Here is a 20,644-nt window from a genome sequence, read left to right as displayed (position 1 = left end):
ACCACCGATTGGGTCCTCTAATTCCTCAAGAAGGTGATGATCCTGAATACGCACAGATATATAAGTAAGTACAACAATGTCATTAGAACCCAAAAGAGAACTAAGCACAATTCAAACAAAAAATGAAAAATATGTGGGAAATAGGGTCACAATGCCAACCCATTTGCAAATCTTTGAAGACTGTGGCAGACATTATGTAGGGACGAGAGCTCCGAGGAATCAAGTGAGATTTGTATGTACATAATAAGAGACATAAGAAGTGTCTTCCCTCGCTACAATGGTGCTACCTGTGTAGATGTCGCAGCAATTTTTAAAGCTAAAAACAAAGCGATACCTAGCCAAATAAATCGTATAGTTTTTTCCAATACTAATAATGTCAAACGCGTATCCATTCTAGATCTGTCGTTAGATCCAACTGCTTACCCTCTTCATGTCCCCAACCGGAGACTTGGGTTGGGAACCCTTATTTAAACACGCCTAAAACAGAACACATCAAAGAAATAATTTAACAATGCTAGAATAAGAGTAGCGATGGTTGGCGTCAAGAGAGGAATTTAGCTACATTAGGTCAAAAGCTCACTTTACAGGGTGTGGTTATCATCTACGTGCTCATAGAGTGCACCCGCCTACTATATATAAGAGATAGGTAACCAAACAAGTATGAGAGTGAATGTACATTTAAATATTGTAGATTACTTTTATATTTTTTACATCATAATATTTTTATATTTCTATAATCAGTCATATAAATTATTTTAGAGCGACTCTTTGATTAAGGTCTTACTGTTTATGTTTTTTGTTTATTTTTTACATACAAGTTTCAGTTTTGCTCGATTTCAAGCAACGTGTCTTAGTTAAGACTGAATACAAATAACATGAGCTAATAACGCTAGACGTCAGATAACGTAAGATTTACACACGGCATCAGAATAATATAGTTTAATAATTAGTTTGTTACACTTCTAAGCTCAAGAAGAAACTGTATATAACAGTGGCAAAGAATTCATACGACAGAACAGCAGAAAAAGTTGACTAAGTTGTATTTAGTCATCGTATTCAAAAACTAAAAATAATCTTAATAATATTTTAGTTTTGTAATATGGTTGATCAAATGGTTTTTGACATAAGCCTGTTCATATGAGATGTGTAGTATTGGAATGTAGGGTAAAATGTATGCATCCAATTAGAAATTACACTTTACTAATAAGTTATACTTAACTTATTATTAACAAAGTAAAGATGTTAAGGTAGCCATGATAAAGTGATGGTCTAGACTGTTGGGTGACTGGCCATTGGTTATCTTGAATTGAGGGTCTAGACTTTAGGGTAGATGGCGTGGGTGGCAATACCACACATGCCCATGTGGTGCTTGTAGTTCCTGGGCATAATCAAGTATCCATTCAATCCCCATTTGGTCCCCCAGGAGTTCTTTACCAACCAGTAGTCTCTTCCCTGTTTGTCAGTTCCGTACCCAACAGCCAACACATCGTGGGACATATGATAGGTGGTGCAATTAGGATCATGGAGCAGTCCTGGAACCACAATATTACACATTTAACATATTCAACTTTGTATATTCTGTGTTTTAGAAGCTAGCAAGGAGTTATAATCGTAGTCTTCATGATACAACCCAATTCCACAGCCACTGTTATAGTCCGTTTGATGGAACCTGTCTCCTGACCATTTGTCTACCTGGAACTGGTAGACCCCAGATCCCACGTACTAGAGGTTGAGGTGACAGGTTGCATCATACAGACTACAAATAAGTCTCATACTTACTACAATGCTATATATAACCAGCGGCAAGGCTCTGTACACGGTAGAGTGATTCTCCTCACAACACACTCGGCATGAAGTCGTCTATGTCTTGGCGCACCGCAAGAAATACAAGCTGCAGTGCAGAAGAGAGAAAATTGACAAGGACATCTGCGTAGTTGAAGCCATTGCGAACTCCCGCTAAGCGGATGAAACGTGTTCTGCAATGCTTCAAGCCTGCCTTTTTCACAAATGCTACCTATAGGGTAACCACACGGGACTGGCGTAATCTACAAGCTGTCCCACCATAGCACAGTATAGCGTTCTTAGAGCATCAGGGTTGTTAATCCCAAGGGTATATCTTGAGATGAAGCTCGACATCTTGTTGTCCTGTTTACAAATCCCATCAACGTGGTTGGAGAGGCCCATGTCGTGATGGAAGAAAACGCCCAGATCCTTTATTCCAGTAACTATTGGGATATGAACATGTGAAATTGAGTAAGATTTCAAGAGGGGATGCTTGCTGCGATGAAAGGACACACTTAAACACTTTTCAGGGGTAATCTGTATGTTGTTACTGATGCAGCTGATATGAAAATCTTCGAGTCTTAGTGGCAATGGGTCGTATATTAGGAACTACAATTACTGAACAATTTTGGAGATACATCAGCCGATAGTAAGCTACATATAGAAAGTGGTGGTCTAGGTCCTCCAAAAGATACGACAACATGAGAGTGATACTTCATGAGATCATGGCCGAGTAATACATCTGCACATAACTGAGGCAAAATTGACAACTTAAAACCATTGTACGTATGACCTTGAATATGTAAGTCTACTAATACGTAGCCTAATACTTTAGATGTTAAAGTTGTTTTAGCCATAGAAACCTGTCCACTTCCAGGTATTACTGTACTTTAATTCCGTGTTTTAAAACAAAATCATGGTTTATGTAGCTATCAGAACTACCAGTATCAATTATTAAAGAGTTAGCATGTCTACCATTTACTCTGGCTGAGACGACAGCTTTTGACAAGCAAGCAGGTCCAGCGGCAGTAATATTAGCTGTGGTATTTTCAGACGAATCTGAAAAAGCGGAAACTTTATTGTTTTGACTAAAATCTCTGTTGATAGCTTTGGATTTACATACCTTTGAGAAGTGACCTTTTTTACCACAACAATGGCAAGTGAAATCTTTTTCTGGACATACGGAACGTGGATGATACTGATGGTCACAGAAGAAGCACCTAGACTGTGCAGCAGCTAACATTTTTGAAGTTTCTGACTGAATTACATTTTCTTCCTCCTTAATACTCTGACTAGCCTTAGGAATTACATTTAGTACTTCACTAGTAGAATGATTTATGTATTTATCATAAGCCATTTCTAGAGCCAGAGATTAATTAATAGTATCTTGAAGTTCTAATTGTTTGTTTTCCAAGAGCCTGAGCCGTGACTTGTCCACCAAGCGTCCCACCAATGTCACGCCTCAGTGTTTTTTTTTTTTTTTTTTTTTTTTTTTTTTTTTTTTTAGTGCGAGTGCTGGCCTTGCGCCGGAACTCGGTCGGTTTGGGTCTGGCTGCAGACCTGCAGACTCCAGGTTTTCGGCAGAAGGCGAGCGACTGTCATTTTAACCTGTCAAACTTTGTCGTTTTCTGAAGGCAATTTTTTTCACTTCAGACAATTAATTTATTTCTACGCCAGCTAAATTTGAACATGGTTTAAGAGCGTGCCAGTCGTAAGATGAGGTCCCGGATGGGAGGCTTGGTTCTGCTGCTGTCTTCGGAGAGGGTCGCCCGGGGGAACATACCATCTTCTTCCTCCTCGGGCTGCCAATGGCCCAGCTTCTCCGGGGACCATTAGGCCACCATCCGCCTTCTACCACCACCGCTTGCCACCAACAAGGACTACTGTGTATTGTGCCGCCAAGAACCGCAAGTGTTTTGGACTGATTAAAATTTTTAAAGATTCCTATTTAAAAAGGGGGCCCCAAAATGATTTATCACTATAGGCTAGCTATTTATCAAAAATAGTTATTACACCGTTATTTATCTTTATAGTATTTTTATTATTTATTTATTGTTAATCTATTTAAAGTTTAAAACTGATCAGTTACCATCCTTTAATTGTTAGGCCTAACTTTTTCCCAGTTACCAGAAAGTATTATGTAAGTTCAGAGGGATAGACATAAATTCTTTTTATTTAAATATTTAAGAAAAGAGATTATTTAAAAGTAAATTCTTTGGATGGTTACCTTGTTTTGTTGATTGTTTTTGTTGAATTTTTGATACATTATAGGCTTAGTTCACAATTTGTTTGTTTGTTGTTCACCCACGGCCTTTCACATTTTAGTTAGGGATGTGGGGCGACCACTCGCACTGTCACTATGGGGGGGCATGCTTCCACTAGTTGCTCGTCTGGGGACGGTGCGAGGGGTCGGCTCAAGCCGTTGTCGAATGTCAGCAGATAGTAAACCATTTATTTATAAATGCATCTCGTATGTAATCTTATCGGTTTTGTTCTGAAGTTACAGATTTGAATTCACAGTCTTTGCTTAATTATTTCAAAGCTTGGACATATTGTTGAATGTTTTCATTTGAATTCTGTTTTCTCGTAGCTAGTTTGTGTCTTGCAAAAATTACGTTAATAGCTTTGCAATATATCTCTTTTAATGTCTTGATAGCTGCTTCGTATGTTGAACATTCTTCAATGAATTCAAATGTCTTATAAGACACAGCATTGATAAGTACTTTAAAAACATCTTCATTTGAGACTTTAGCAATGTCAACAAAGTTTTGGAAAGTCTATATCCAGTGAAAAAATTCTTTTTTTGCAGTTGGAGAATCCGGATTGATATCTAGAAGTTTTGGTTTCAGTATTTTCTCCATTTGATTTGTTTTCACTCAAATAAATTGTTGAGATAATGAATAAACCTTTTACAAATTCTAAGGCTTTATTTGAGTAAAAACCAATATTACAGAATAACACAAATAAACTAGTTAAATTTGCCTAGTAACCAGGACAGCTGATCAAAGTGTAATATGACGGATATTAGAAATCATCACAGCACCATCGACTGATTCCATCCAGGCTTTTTGCACCATGTGGCAGTCTTCTACTGGGGAAATTTCGGTGAAGATTTTTAGATCATCGGCAAACAATAGAGCATTAGTTTCCACAGCGTCTACAAGATCATTGATAAAGATGTTAAACATTCATGGGCCTAATATGGAGCCCTTAGGGACGCCAGAAGATTGAGTAAACTCTCCAGATCTCTTAGACCCAATATTTACTAACAGTACTTGGAGTTTTTGCTTTGCGTAGTTTTCAATCACCCTGATGGAACCAAATCAGTCGAAGACAGGAAAGGTATTGTCGGGTACAATCGTGGATGCGGGAGAGAATACTGAGCTGAGATAAGATGAGAAGAGATTGCATTTGTCCTCAGCACCTCTTGCCTGTCTGACGTTTAGGTGAATCAGTTAAGGGATGGTCAGTGACTTCTTCTTAGCACCTAAAAACCCTTCTCTCATACAACCCCATATAACCCAAAAATTTGGGGTTCTCTTCTTTCATATAACCCCAAAAACCCGGGGATTGGAGGAGATGTTGTTCTCAAAATTTGATAAATATTCCTGGTAGCATGCTGTTCATAGGTTACGACACATATCTCTCAGACGAGCGAACTGGTGATAATGTGCGGAGTTATGGCTGCCCTTAAATCTTTTTTGTGATTTTTTTTAGAGAGGAATATCGGATTTAGTGCTTAGCAAAAGACTCTGAATTAGGTTTGCGTCGTGGGATTTTGCTACATCACCTTTTGCATCTTTTGCGGCCTCTTTGAGTTCGAAGACGATGACGTTTTTGCTTCATCTTTGACGCTCCTTGAGCTCGGACAAAGTTTCATCAGTAGAGTGTGACTCAGTTGCAGAATGCGTATCTTTACGTTTTGGTAGCTTCAACGATGGTAAGACGGGACTCAATTTTTTTTTTAATTTTGGTGGACACATTTTTTAATTCATTTGTATGGTCTCGATGCCATAAGTTACAATCTTCAGTTAATTTTTGGCTGCTAGGGTAGAAATTTTATCTAGGATTACATCTAATTTTCTGTTAACGGGAGAAACACCCATGTCGCAATTGACTCTGCTACAGAACCATGGCTTACTGACATCGTTTACTTACGTATTATAGGTAGCTGTAGACATGGAGATACAATTTTGTGGAACCGACGATTGCATTTACTGTTGCACTAGTAGTGGCAATATGGCGGTTTTACCTCACTTTAGGCACGTTTTTCCCATAAGAATAACATGGGGATCATTTTTAGCCACTTTTTAAAAAATCCAGCTCTCGGCCTATACAAGCCTATATAAATGTTCAATACCATTGTACAACTCCATTACTATTTGAATTCCACATCCATTCACATGTATATTCTCAAAATCGGGCGAGGTTTGTACGCGAACTCGGGCGCGCTCCCGGCTCATGGCGCAGGCATGCTCCCGATCGATGGTCGGGCTCCTGCTTCTTGCCTCTAGTGGCGGGCTGTGAAATGGTATCTTTTGCGGAAATCCATGAGTTCTGGCTACTTGGTAACCCAAGCCATTTGACATACAATAAATCACCCTTTCTCCTAATTATCTTCTCTACCAAATACATGTCTTTAACAACTCCTCTGTATAGAATCCTCCTCTGATTATATTACCTTTTTCATCTTTCAAGATACAAGTCACAGGCTTTGTATTCTTAACTTCTGCTATTATAAATAGCTCCCCTGTTGAATTCGGGGTATATCCTTTACTAAAAACATGTTTATTCTTGGAAATGCTTATGCTATCACCTACCTTATATCTTGGCTTTTTAACTTGCACTACTTTAGAAGTCAACCTCTCATGCACATATTTACTATTCTTAATACTCACTTGGTTAGGCTTTATTCCTATAGATCTATGCACCTTATTATTATATTTTCGAATTAACTCGATTTTCGAATTTAATAACCAATTCTTTAAGGTTCTCTGAAACCTCTCTACAATTGTAGTCTTAGTTGTAGAAAAAGTGTGATAGAGATTAATATTTAGTTTGCTGAAATATTGATTAAAAAATTATTTTCCATTGTCAGATTGAATGTTTTTTAACCCCCTTTGGTAGAATGGTTTTAATGGCTTCTGTAACTACTAACCCTGTCTTATTCTTTGGTGGAGCAGCATGAGCTTTTTTAGAAAATGTATCTATTAAAGTTAAGATATATTTAATGCTGGACTTTTAACCATTTTGCCATATCTCAAAAAGTTTTCAAGATATAAGTAAAAAAATATTTTCCATTGTCAGATTGAATGTTTCTAACCCCCTTTAGTAGAATGGGTTTAATGGCTTCTGTAACTACTAACCCTGTCTTATTCTTTGTTGGAGCAGCATAAGCTTTTTTTAGAAAATGTATCTGTTTCGGTGTTGTTGTATGTTTCGGTGTTAAAACACCATCGTCAGCTTCAGGTACATATGTATAGTTGATCAGTAGTTAACATCGTCAGAAGATAAACATTGAACGAACTCGAATAAATACATAAAGTAATTAAACATTTAGGAAACAGGCCTGTTGTAACAAAGTATGACCGACCACACAAGGGCCAGACAAGACCAGCTTATGTTTATTAATTGTGTGTGAGAGAAAGGAATTTTGGAAAAGGATCAGCTGTTGTAAGATGGACGGAGCTATTGATAAGTGAATTAAAAATGGAGTAGGAACTGAACTGCAGTTTTTCGTTTAATATGGTCCCACAGGTACTAACGTTGTTAAAACTTTTGTATTTTTCATACTCCTCTAGAGTGTCGGCCTTTTTCGCTTTTTTGCAAATGTGTTGAATTTCCAAGCTGTCGTCAATATTTCCCATAGTATGATTGGAGTCTATTAAATGTTGTGCGACGGTGGATTTTTGTTTGGTTATGCTGTAAACTGGCCAGTGCTCTTTAAACCTTGTTTTGAAACTTCGTCCTGTTTGGTCAACATATATACTAGAACATTCAGCACATTTCAGTTTATAAATGCCAGTTTTACAATGTATGTCCTTTGCGGTCGGTTTTGAGCCTAATATATTTTTTAATCTGTTGTTAGTATTGAAGGTCAACTTTATGTTATTTTTCTTTAATTCTTTCCCTAAGCAATCATGTATGGTCTGAGAATAATCAACTATGCGTTGATTATTCTCAGACCATACATGATTGCTCTAAGTTTTGCCTAATATTTAGATTTTCCGGCAATGTGGTCCTTCATATGTCTAGGAATATTGTTTTTATACTTTCACAATATCAAAAGAAGGTACAGTTTGGTGAGTCTTTATTAATATTAAACCCTCTATATTAAACCCACTTTCAAAGTAGCCAAGCATTTGGAAACTTTTTTAGTGTCCCTAGTTAACCTTGAGAGTAGTTAAAGCCTCAAAAACTCTTTTGAACTAAGTAAAAACATGGCAAATATTGAGGTAAAGACACACCACACAGTAGCTTCTTTTGATATTGTGAATATTTACACAAATGTTCCTGTCGAAGAGACAATAAAGTGCATGACCATCTAAAGAGCCCCTGCCTACCAACTTACGCAATCAATGAGTTTTTGTTATTACAGTACTTAAGGAGGTATTAAAGCAAAACTATTTCTTATTTGATAGTAAAATGTATCACCAAACTGACGGATTGGCTATGGGTTCTCCCTTAGCAGGCATTATATCCTACATTTATCTAAATCACTTAGAAAATAAATACATCATGTCAAGCACAAAAAAATATAGGAGCTAGATTTTGTTTTATAGATGATAATATGTTGATGATACTACTGTATTATTCAACGGCAATTTAAGGCAGCTAATCTTACTCCTTAACTATTTCAATAGTCTGAAGCCCAACTTAAAATTCGCCCTTAAAAAAATTTAAGATAGCAACAAACTGAATCTTTTAGATTTTACAATTAAATAAACACAAAAATTATATTAATTAATTTAAGACAACAATAGATTTAACTTTGAAATTTTCTTCAAACTGACGACTACTGACCAAACAATTCACACTACTTATTATAACCCATATTCCCAAAAGATGGGTGTTTACAACGGTATGGTCCATAAACTACTGACTGTACCACTGAACAATGAACATTACCAACGTGAAGTAGCTATTATTAAACATATAGCCTTAGCAAATGGTTTTAAAAGTAATATTATGGACGGACTAATCCAAAAACATAAAAATAAAAACAATACTACTAGACATATTAAGGACAACATTGCCGAAAAACCTAAATGCATATGTGTTGATTAATCTCAGGACATGATTGCTTGGGAAAAGAATTCAAGAACATAAAGTTGACCTTCAACACTAATAACAGATTAAAAAATATATTAGCCTCAAAAACGACAGCAAAGGACATACATTGTAAAACTGGCATTTATAAACTGAAATGCGCTTAATGTTCTAGTATGTATGATGGCCAAACAGTACGAAGTTTTATACAAGGTTTAAAGAGCACACACAGACTAGTTTCCAGCATAAACAAACAAAAATCCACCTTCGCATAACATTAATAGGATTCAATCATACAATGGAAAATATTGACGACAGCTTGAAAATTCTACACAATTGCAGAAAAGGAATAAAGATGGACCAGTTCCCACTCCAATTTTAATTCACTTATCAATAACTCCATCCATCCTACAACAGCTGATCCTTGCCAAATATCTCTTTCTCTCTCACGCAATTGATAAGCATAAGGTGGTCAGTCTGTCCATTGCTACCTGGCCCTTGTGTGGTCGGTCATACTTTGTTAGAACAGGCCTGTTTCTTAAATGTTTAATTTTTTTTGTATTTATTCGTGTTCGTACTGTGATTTATCTACTGACGATGTTAAATACTGATCAACTCTACATAAGTACTTGAAGCTGACAATAGTGTTTTAAACACCAAAATATGTTCTGAATCGACATATTTTATTGAGAAGTGACGGGATTACGTACTTAATTCAGTCTTGCATTATGTCCATCAGCACAGGGGCTACATACATGGTTTTTAAGATTAATAAACATAATAATTAAGATCGAGTTTCAAAATTAGTGTAACCGAGCGGTCAGACAAGTTCAAAGCCGATGTTTGTTTTCAAGTGGGCCTACGAGGACTGTTTTCCACAGTAGCTCGGACTCATTAGAATGTTAGTAGTCTGACGTCCAATCTGTAGTAAATTACAACTTTGATACTTAGTTTGATCTACTCCAATAGTGTTGGTATTATTGTTACTGCTATTTTTGGGTAAAGTACTGATTAAGAAACTTATTACCTGTAATAACTCTATAACTCATTATGTACAAACTCAAATGAATATCAATGAAAAGTATTTATAATTATTAACGTTACCACCCGTGTAATGTTGGAAGGCTGGGAAACGGGCGTCAACGCTGACAGAAATGGGTCCAATCTTAGCCACTGCCTGCTTTAAAGCCTTCTCCTTTCCACACACATCCACGTGGCCAGAGCAACTAGCACCCTTGTTCTTAGCATTGTATCTGCAATCTTGCTTTATCTGTAAAGTAAATATTTATATGTGTAACTAGTGAGCAAAGTTGCACTTTGCTGCACACGAGAGCAATGTTTACAATGTTGTCGGAATGATCTCGAGTGCAGCAAAGACCTTTTGCACTCGTGTTATACATTATATTTTTCCTACAGTCACTATAAAGCATATAAATAATTATTCTTTCAAACACTATACAACACGTTTAGAGGTTCAGCTGGCAACACAAATAGGTGCCCTAGAGAAAGTAGTCACCGGTCCGTATCACTCCGCTATTTTTCCTTGGCAAGCAATGTGCTCCGCGACTTGAGAAAATAGTTCCGTATGTTTTTGTAATTTTAAGTGGTTTCCGCCGTACGCGCCTAAAAATGTGCTTTAAAGGTATTTTCTTGTTTATTAAGATCGTAGTAATGTGTTAAAAACGTTTAAAAGAAAAGTCCAGAAAGTTCAGAAACACTGAAACAATAAACACGAAATGACAGGTTAAGTCGTTGTTGTAATAGTCAATCAGCTGCTCATAGTATTATTATCTTTCAGTGTTGCCAACCTATTTCCAAGCTTACACGGATTACGTGCATAATAGACCCACGCTGTTTTGTGTTGTTTCGTTAGAATCCTGATGTGTGCCAAAGTATAAATCGTACGACAAAGTATAAATATGCAGTAATTAGTTGCTTTCTGTACTATAAACAGTACAAGGAAGCCAACTTTGTCGGGTGACTGTAGGAAAAGTTACATTAATATTACTAATGTTTGGTGTTTTACGTCATACATATGAGTATAATACGAAAGTAATTTTCGGTACGAAATTTAGCTTTGTGTGTATAGTATCTTGACGGTTTTTGAAACAAGGCGTAAAATAAAGTTAAACGCATTAGCTAAAAATAGTTTTTCAGCATTTTCTAATGTTTATATAAAGTCGGGACCACGAAAGTTTTCAGTTGGTGGCAGCCAATCACAAGACAAGGCTGGTGCGACGTTGCCACATCGCCCGTTGACAACACTAATTAATATTTTCAAATCTGCTGGTTTTATTAGATTTGGCAACATCACACGGTTCTCATTGGTACATTCAAAACCAAATGGTAAATAGGCTCCTCCCTCAACTGCAATTTTTCGTGGTCCCTACTGTAGAACTTGTGTCAAGAAAAACACTTTAGGCAATAGTGACAAAATATAGGTCTACTCTAAATGCATCCAACCAGTCTTGGTATCTATACATATAAAAGGCAAAGCCCTCACTGACTCACTCACTCACTCACCCATCACTAATTCTCCCACATCCCATTTACCTAGGAGGCTGAAATTCGGTACACCAATTCTTTGGGCATTAAATAGGAAAACTAAGTAGTTTTTATTCTGAGTGGGCTTTCGGGCTCCGCCCCAGTGGCTCCTGGAGTCAACCCTATGATTTTTCATATTTAAAAGGAACTAGTTAACCGCCCGTGCTCCGCCACGGGAATATTGTCAGCAATAAAAGAAATAATAATTAACAAATACTGTTTATCTTTGTATTTTATTTAGGGGTTGTTTAATTTTGTACATGAAATAGAACTGATAGTTTGCCTGTATAAACTATTTTATGTTAATCAAACCGATATATTATTTTAGCCAACTGAATGTTTTATATTAATTCGAGTTGCATTTGAAAAATAAATAGTATACGAACTGGGCAATGCTGATAACCTAATAAGCAGCTATTTATGATATTTAGATAATTTGCTCAAGTATATTCCTATATTTGTTGTTTTTTTTTCATTACATTTGTTGTATGGAATAAAGATAGTCACTTAGCCTACATGTAAATCACGCATCAGCAGTTGGTCGCATTTCACGAATCTTTGACCCATACTGTGAGTAAAAGCTGTGTTTACGTCGTATTTATAAAGTTGGGCACACTTTGTTAAATGTTAGAGGGTATTAACGGTCCAATTTGATGGAAAAGGAGTCGTGGATTTTAAAACTATGTAGACTACCACTACCAGAAAGATGTTGATTCAAGTGAGACTTAGAACTGGCCATTTCAAATGCAGAATCTGACTTGTATTATATTCTACTCAAATAGTTTTTTGTCTCTTTTGACCCTTAATACTTTTTTTATAGTCGCTGTTGATAAGATTTTCCATAAACTCAAAATGTTGATAAGGAGTTCATTTTACCTTCCCCTTGTGGACAACATAAGGAAAAAATATTTGTGTCCCAGTTAGTCTGTTCTGACTCAAAATTCATAGATTTGCAGTACTAAAAAATCCAATCTAACGACCCCAATTCAAGAAAATTGGTAATTTTTAGAAGGGACTTCCAGAGCACATTTAACACCATCACTGCTCTTTACCTTTTTGGTTCGATGGTTCTCTACATGTTTTTTTCGTTCTGTATGTCTCTTTACGCCCGGTTAATGATTACCTTTTCTTTTTCTTTTTGTACTTTTCACATCCTGGGGTTAATGATAAAGTTTAATAACGCTATAATGACCCGAGTCAACATTGCCATTAAATATCAAGTCAGATACTTCTTCGCCAGAACCGAAATCGTAAGCCACAGTTTCTCAAGCAACTTCCCTGTGTAGGCCTACTCGAACAAATATAGTTAGGGTATAGTTCACTGATAAATTGTAGTTCCAAATATCCCAGCGTACTCGCCATCTCGAGAAGGTAAAATTTGGACGTCGAACACTGATCTTGAGTAAGATTAATCACTTACGATAAAATGTTTGTATGTATACCAATCATTAGCAATTACCTGTACAAATTGCAAGCGGATTTCCCTATGATTGTTCTGGTGGCTATAGAGAATAAATTATATTGATCAAAACAATACCCTAGTAGCACAAATATATATTAAATACATATGAATAAATATATTTAAAATCTGTTTTATACATCTCAAGTGTGTATTAATGTCAATTTTATATAATATTTAAAATATATTATATATATATATAAAATATGTTTTTCCCTAATTCGTTTCTTAAACGGCCGCCAGTCGCTAGCACCCTTTCCTAGCCAATCATTAGAGATTTCTATGATCACATTCATTGTAACATATTGCAATTTACCAAATAAAACCCATCAACACTTTTTTTCGTTTGACCCAAATGTAGCTGCCGAACATGTATACTGCCTCTTAACCATATGTGTAATTTTTTCTTTACGTGCATGAGGGAGTGACACCATTCAGAGTACGTATTATTATTAACTTAATTTTAACGCTTTCACAATAGCAATTATTATATAAAAAATGCTTGTATAAATTGATAGACACTATAAAAAACAAAAAGATGCAAATAATTTATTTGCTAATTATAAAAGATTATAGGCTATAGCCTATATTCTACAAATATATTATTATTTTATTAATAAAAATAAATGACGTGTTTCAAAATATATTTATAAATACTTTAAATATATAATATAGTTTCAAAAATATTTTATATATATATCTAAAATATTCTCAACACATAATTTTTTTAAATATTTAATAGGAAAAATATACATATAAAATATGTATATTATAGATTTTAAACTTATTTGATCAATATATATTATTAATCTATTTTATATATTCAAAACTTATATTTAATTTATATTTTGCATTGCTTTATGGTAATATTTAAAATATATATTTGAATATATCAAACTGTTATTAAAGATATATTATTTATATATTTTATTCAAGGTTCTATGAAATACAACTTTAAATATATAAAATATTTATAAAATACATATTTGTGCTACTAGGGTAAGTTTCCGTCCCCTACTATGGGTATTATTTCACATTCCATACTCATACTTAAACTCAATTACCACTTTCCTTCAGATCACTAAGCAGGAAAACTAAAACATTTTTGTGTCCCAGTTAGTCTGTTCTGACTCGAAATTCATAGATTTGAAGTAGTGACAAATCCAATCCAACGACCCCAATTCAAAAGAGTTGGTATTTTTTGTAGGGACTTCCAGAGCACATTTAACACCAACACTGCTCTTTACCTTGTTAGTTCGATGGTTCACTACATTTTTTTCGTTCGGTATGTCTCTTTACGCCCGGTTAATGATTACCTTTTCTTTTTCTTTTTGTACTTTTCACAACCTGGGGTTAATGATAAAGTTTTATAACGCTATAATGACCCAAGTCAACATTGCCATTAAACATTAAGTCACATACTTCTTCGCCAGAACCGAATGGTAAGTCACAGTTTCTCAAGCAACTTCCCTGTGTACTTGAAAAAAAATTCGCTGATATATTGTAGTTGCACGTATCCCAGCGTACTCGCCATCTCTAGAAGGTAAAGTTTAGTACCACTGAACGTCTAACACTGATCTTGAGTAAGATTCGTCACCTACTATAAAATGTTTGTATGTTTCCCACTCATTAGCAATTATATGTACACCTTGCAAGCGGATTTCCCCATGATTATTCTGGTGGCCGTAGAGAATAAATTATATTGATCAAAACAATAAGTTTCCGTCCCCTACTATGGGTATTATTTCACATTACTCAAACTTAAACTCAATTACCACTTTCCTTCAGATCACTTTGCAGGAAAACTAAAACATTTCAAAAATAAGTTAACAAATACACTTTCCATGACCAAAATCGTGTGTTTATAAACAGAAACTCCAAGTTTAATAATTGCATACTGAAAGTGAGGTTATAAAAATAATAACAAATGTCTGACAAACATTAAACAGCTGACGAATAATTTATAAACTGTGTATTATATTCTTCAATAAGAATTGTATTGACTCGACCTTTAAAGGGCTGTAGGTCGTAGCCCTTAGAAAAAACGTAAATTCTGAGGAAGTTCGGCAAATCTACGCACTATCCCCTTTAATTCGAGACATAAATCTTGTAGATCAGTCCAGTAATTACTGAGAAAACAGTGTTACAACTGTGTATTAAATATATAGATTAATGAATCTTAACAGCTGTTTAAATTACCTAAACAAGTTGGTTGTGTTCTATGATTTTCAATAGCATTAAAGTTAAAAGGATTACCAACAGTGTGCAGCACTATTATTTTTTTATGTATTTATGACAACAGCTAATTTGCAACCAAAAGGTGAGTGAGCGTAGTGAACGAACTTCAACCTGGAGGCAAGTTAGCGTAGCGAACGAGTTAACCTGAAGGCAAGTGAGCGCAGCGAACGAGCTCCAACTTAAAGGTGAGTGAGCGTAGCGAACGAACTTCAACCAGGACGTGATTGAGCCATGCGAACGAGCTCATCTTGAAAATTAGAAGTTAAGCGGGACAAAGCCCGCCGGTACAGCTAGTTTATATATATTGTGTTGGTATGGTTTAAAAAATTTTTATTCGAAAACATGATTTATCATTATTTTCAATGAGTCTAAAGACAAGAACAATTTCAACCAGAACATTAGGTAAGCTAATCTAGTAGCATATCTCAAGACCTCTGTTTCCGGGGTCTCAGGTTAAATTCACTCGAATTAACAATTACTTTTAGCGATGCTAAAGTGTCATGTCCTACAACTAGCCTAAAGTAAAGTATAAAACGATATCTGGCTAGTACTAGTGTCCTAGCATGTAAAGGTAGAACATGAACACTATCTAGGGGACCATTAACTGTTACTGCACCCACCAAACAGTTGGTGAGTCGGTGGCTCAGTCGGTAGCGTCGCGGACTTCGGGCCCAAGGCAGTAGTGTCGTGGGTTCGGATCCTGGTCACTGCCACAAACTTTTATCAGTACAGTTCACCTTTGTACTGTACCGGCTCACCCCTTGCTTTGCTTGATCTGTAGTCTATGTGGACGGGCAAATGCAAGGTTAAAAGAGGCCATCAACCTCTTAAAAAAAAAAAAAAATCAGCTTACCTTTCCCGTGTAGGGGTAGGAAGCCTCGGTGTCGATTCCCTGGTTTTCCTTGATGTATCTGAATGCGGCATCCGTATTACCTCCTTCACATCCTGTATTACCTTGAAGCCAGCTGCAGTCAACCAGATTCTGTTCACTCAAAGACACCAGCTTCTTGGTCTTCAGGTAGGTCAGTCCTTCCAAACTTCCGATCTGAAACGATAGAATGCATTTCGTCAGAATTTTAGGAAGAAATTGGTTTAAAAGTAGACTCTAATATTTTCTTGTTATTCATTGTGACCCTTGGTTGGAATATATAATTGATAAAATGGAAGAATTACCTTATCCAACCACAGTTGCTAGTATGACAACTAGTTTCGTTCCTTAGAACATCGTCAGGTCATTGTATGCAACCACATCATCAATGTATTAATACATTGTGGTATGTCAAAAGATTCTTTAAAACACTGTCAGAATCACAATAGTAAAAACTAGCCATGTTGATCAAATTATTAAAATTGAATAAAAAGTGATAAAACTGGTTAAAACTGTAAAGGCTGGCCAGCACTCTCTTATCACTGTCACTGACTAAATAAAACTGACTGAATCATGAGGTGTCTTCATCTCCATCTCTCTAGTGCCACCTGTATTTCAGTTTGTTTTGTTCTTCTTATTTGATACTACTTTGATTGTAGCTTGTCAATATATGTATCAAATATAATATTTGACTGGAAGGAAGTCTGATAATTTAAAATGTTGAATGAGTCGAGTTTTTTAGCTTTGTAGATGGTGAATTCTTCTTTGACATCAAGCTTAAAACTTTTTGGTAATACTTCAACTAATCCCATGTTCTTATCAATAGATGTGTAGTTGTGTAATGTTCGGCATAACTGGATAGCTGATGTTGTGATCTTTTAGGTATATGTTCTTTAAATCTTTGTTTGTCAAATCTTCCAGTTTGGCCGATGTAGTACTTTGGACAGTCGTCACAGTTAATTCTATAAATGCCTGATTTTTCATAGTTGTTTGTGGCAACAGGCTTGGGGTGGAAAAACTTTTGGAGTGTATTGTTTACGGAATGTGCGACAGTCGTATTGTTTCTATCAAATATTTTGGTGATGGCGTTGTTGATTTGTCCATAGTACTGTATTTTAATGTATTTCTTCTCTGACTTTTCTTTGTTGATGTTCATGTTCCGCTTTTTCTTTTGTATTATGGAATCAATCATTTGAGGTTTGTAACCGTTTACTCTGGCGATATGCTTGATAGTGAAGTATTCCTTGTTATAAGCTTCTTGGCTCAAAGGTTATGATAATGGTATGATATGGTATGGATATGATAATAGTAACAATCTACTTTTAATAATTTGTTCAACATGACTAGTTTTTAATATTGTGATTCTGACAGTGTTTAAAGAATCTTTTGACATACCACAATGTATTAATACATTGATGATGTGGTTGCATACAATGACCTGACGATGTTCTAAGGAACGAAACTAGCTGTCATACTGGCAACTGTGGTTGGATAAGGTAATTCTTCCATTTCATCTAATATTTTCGTTTATTGAGGTAAAAGGTATATTATTTGGGAGGCTACTGCCGGCATTTTTATTTTCCGAAAATAAGTTTTCACTTGTCCTTGTTTCACACTTACATAATTAATATCATGCACTGGTCAAATTTACCTAAAATTATACTAATCAAAAACACACACTTAATAAGTAATGCTTCTCTGGCATTACGTCATCATAGATGACTGCAATGACGCAATGTTCCCTGTTTGAGATCAGCTTCTTATTTTAATCTTTTCTTGGAGATCAAAAATTGTAACTATAAAAAACATTATTTTACGTCATTGCCGTCGTATATGATGACCTCGTGCCAGAGGAGCATTACGGCCTGTACTAATGCACAATTAGGTTGACAGCTTACGAAAGAAAACCTTAAGGCTCTATACTACTACGATTTGACATAATGTTAAGGCTTGTGCCTTATATAAATATACTAACACAAAATAAGTGGTGGCAATATAGCGGTTTAAAGCCACCTCAAAAACTTTTTGGCCCAGAACTTTTAAAATTTTTGGCGAAAAAAATGTCCAAAGCCCCAGGAGCTTTTTTGGCCAATTTTTTAAAGACCCAGCTCTCACACCCCTATATAAATTTTCTACTTTTAGCGAATTTCCCTATAGGGAAGTAGCTATTACCGTAGGTCTCATTGTAAGACCTAGCCCAGGACCGATTTACTTTTTCATTGTGATATCCCCAGAGGCCAAAAACACCATTCGTAAAAATTTATATATATATATATATATATATATATGTGTGTGTGTGTGTGTGTCCATCCGCACGATAATTTGAGTAATTTTTGTCCGATTTTGATAATATTTGGTTTGAAGGTGTAAGACGGAATAAACTTGAATGTGTTCGCGAACCAGCATGATCGGACTATGGGAACGGGGATTTATGGGGGGTTTTATGGGGTAAAAATAGGTTTTTCCCATTTTTGACCCTAAAAAGATAAAATTTCTAAATTTTTTTCTAAACCATTTTGTAGAGCTTATAAAAATAAATAATTTAGTATATTGGAGCGCTGTTGTATGCCTAACGGTCACGGAGAAAATGCAAAAATAGCGTAATTTGAAATTCCCATGTTATTCTTAGGGAGAAAATAAAAACTGTTGTAGTTTGCTTGTTTATGAACATATTTTAATCAAATTTGGAAAATGCATTTATTTCATACTAAACTATTACATTTTACAAAAAAAAAAATACCTTTTCACCTTCCCTGTTGCAGCAAACCTAAGTACTCGCTAAACTAATTCTGTTTAAATAGGGAACAAATGTGATATTTTTAAGGAGACATTTTAGTGTAAATCCAATCAGGCAAATGGAAATTCGCTAAGTCTGCAGATTTGCTGTGGCGGGGGTATTTTAATTCTGAAAAACATGTCTGGAATATGGCTCTATTTTGCCACTTTTTTTAAGACCCGGCTCTCGTCCAATACAAGCCTATATTAATGTTCAATACCATTGTACAACTTCATTACTATTTCAAATCCACATCCATTCACATGTATATTCTCAAAATCGAGCAAGGTTAGTACGCGAACTCGGGCGCGCTCCCGGCTCATGGCGCGCTCCCTTGGCCATCCTTAGTGGAAATCCATGAGTTCTGGCTACTTGGGAATCCAAGCCATTTGACATACAATAAATCACCTTTTCTCCTAATTACCTTTTTTATCAAATACATGTCTTTATACTTGGTCTTTAACAACTCCCCTGTATAGAAGCCTCCCCTGATTATATTGCCATTTTTATCTTTCAAGATATAAGTCACAGGCTTTGTATTCTTTACTTCTGCTATTGTAAATAGCTCCCCTTTCCAATTCGGAGTATAACCTTTATAAAAACATGTTTATACTTGGAAATCCTCACACTATCACCTACCTTATATCTTGGCTTTTTAACTTGCACTACTTTAGAAGACATCCTCTCATGCATATATTTACTGTTCTTAACACTCACTTGGTTGGGCTTCATTCCTATAGATCTATGCACTTTATTATTATATTTTCGAGTTAACTTTGGTAGTAAATCCAACCATTTATAACTCCCCTGGGCACTAAATTCCCTATATAACCGATTCTTTAAAGTTCTCTGAAACCTCTCCACAATTGCAGCCTTAGTTGTAGAAAATGTGTGATAGTGATTAATTTTTAATTTTTTATTAGTTTGCTAAAATATTGATTAAAAAATTCTTTTCCATTGTCAGATTGAATGTTTTTAACCCCCTTTGGTAGAATGGTTTTAATGATTTCTGTAACCACCAATCCTGTCTTATTTTTTAGTGGAGCAGCATAAGCTTTTTTAGAAAATGTATCTAGGCTATTAACGTTAAAATATATTTATTGCCAGAATTCTCTCTAGCATAGTTTTGTATATCAATTTAATCTATTTGTATGGTTTCGTTTATACCCAATACTTTAACCGGACCTTCTAATGAAATTCTTTATTGCAGGCTTATGAAGTTTGTATGCAATTTCATTCATTTTTTATAACATCACTCTTTCCTTTAACTGTAAATATATTAACATTAACCCCAATCAATAGATTATCTTCCATTCTTTTAAATACATAGTTTTCTGGTATATATGGTCTATTATATGTATACTTAAATCCAGTCAAAGATGTGGGGTCAGCAACTAACAAATCAGGAATGTATTCCATAAAATATTTTTTTTTTCCATACACAAATTTCGATCCATCATAATGCATAGCTTTTGACATTAGACAAATATCATCCGAATGTTCCCCCTCTGGTAGATTCCTTATAAATAATTTTTGGCATCCCAACAATTATGTTTTTTATTAAAAATTATAGTCTGTTCTTTTGTAACACAGTCAGTGTCATCAATGGCAGGTTTAACACGTACTAGCCGTTTATTATTAAAATCCCAATAGCCTGCTTCCATTTTTGGAACTTGTGAAACATTTACAGCATCTTTACTATCTGTAC

At 35.3% G+C, this 20,644-nt stretch overlaps 1 protein-coding gene across 1 annotated transcript in view; it reads right to left on the bottom strand.

Moving 5' to 3' along the window:
* Positions 1 to 1,183: 1,183 nt before the first annotated feature.
* LOC128996660 (procathepsin L-like) overlaps positions 1,184 to 20,644 on the bottom strand; it is a 35,987-nt gene continuing 16,526 nt past the window's right edge. The window contains exons 5-7 of the mRNA XM_054422090.1: positions 16,146 to 16,337; positions 10,156 to 10,321; positions 1,184 to 1,532 (exon numbers count right to left, since the gene is read on the bottom strand). Of these exons, the coding sequence (XP_054278065.1) occupies positions 1,315 to 1,532; positions 10,156 to 10,321; positions 16,146 to 16,337 (576 nt within the window). The 3' untranslated portion in view covers positions 1,184 to 1,314. The remainder of the gene's footprint in view (positions 1,533 to 10,155; positions 10,322 to 16,145; positions 16,338 to 20,644) is intronic.

Source organism: Macrosteles quadrilineatus, unplaced genomic scaffold (assembly GCF_028750875.1).
Source record: "Macrosteles quadrilineatus isolate MER2022 unplaced genomic scaffold, UCM_ALF_1.0 Scaffold_6__1_contigs__length_79288215, whole genome shotgun sequence".
Classification (NCBI taxonomy): domain Eukaryota; kingdom Metazoa; phylum Arthropoda; class Insecta; order Hemiptera; family Cicadellidae; genus Macrosteles; species Macrosteles quadrilineatus.
The sequence above is the reverse complement of the archived record's forward strand: the minus strand, read 5'-3'. Positions and strand labels throughout refer to the sequence as shown.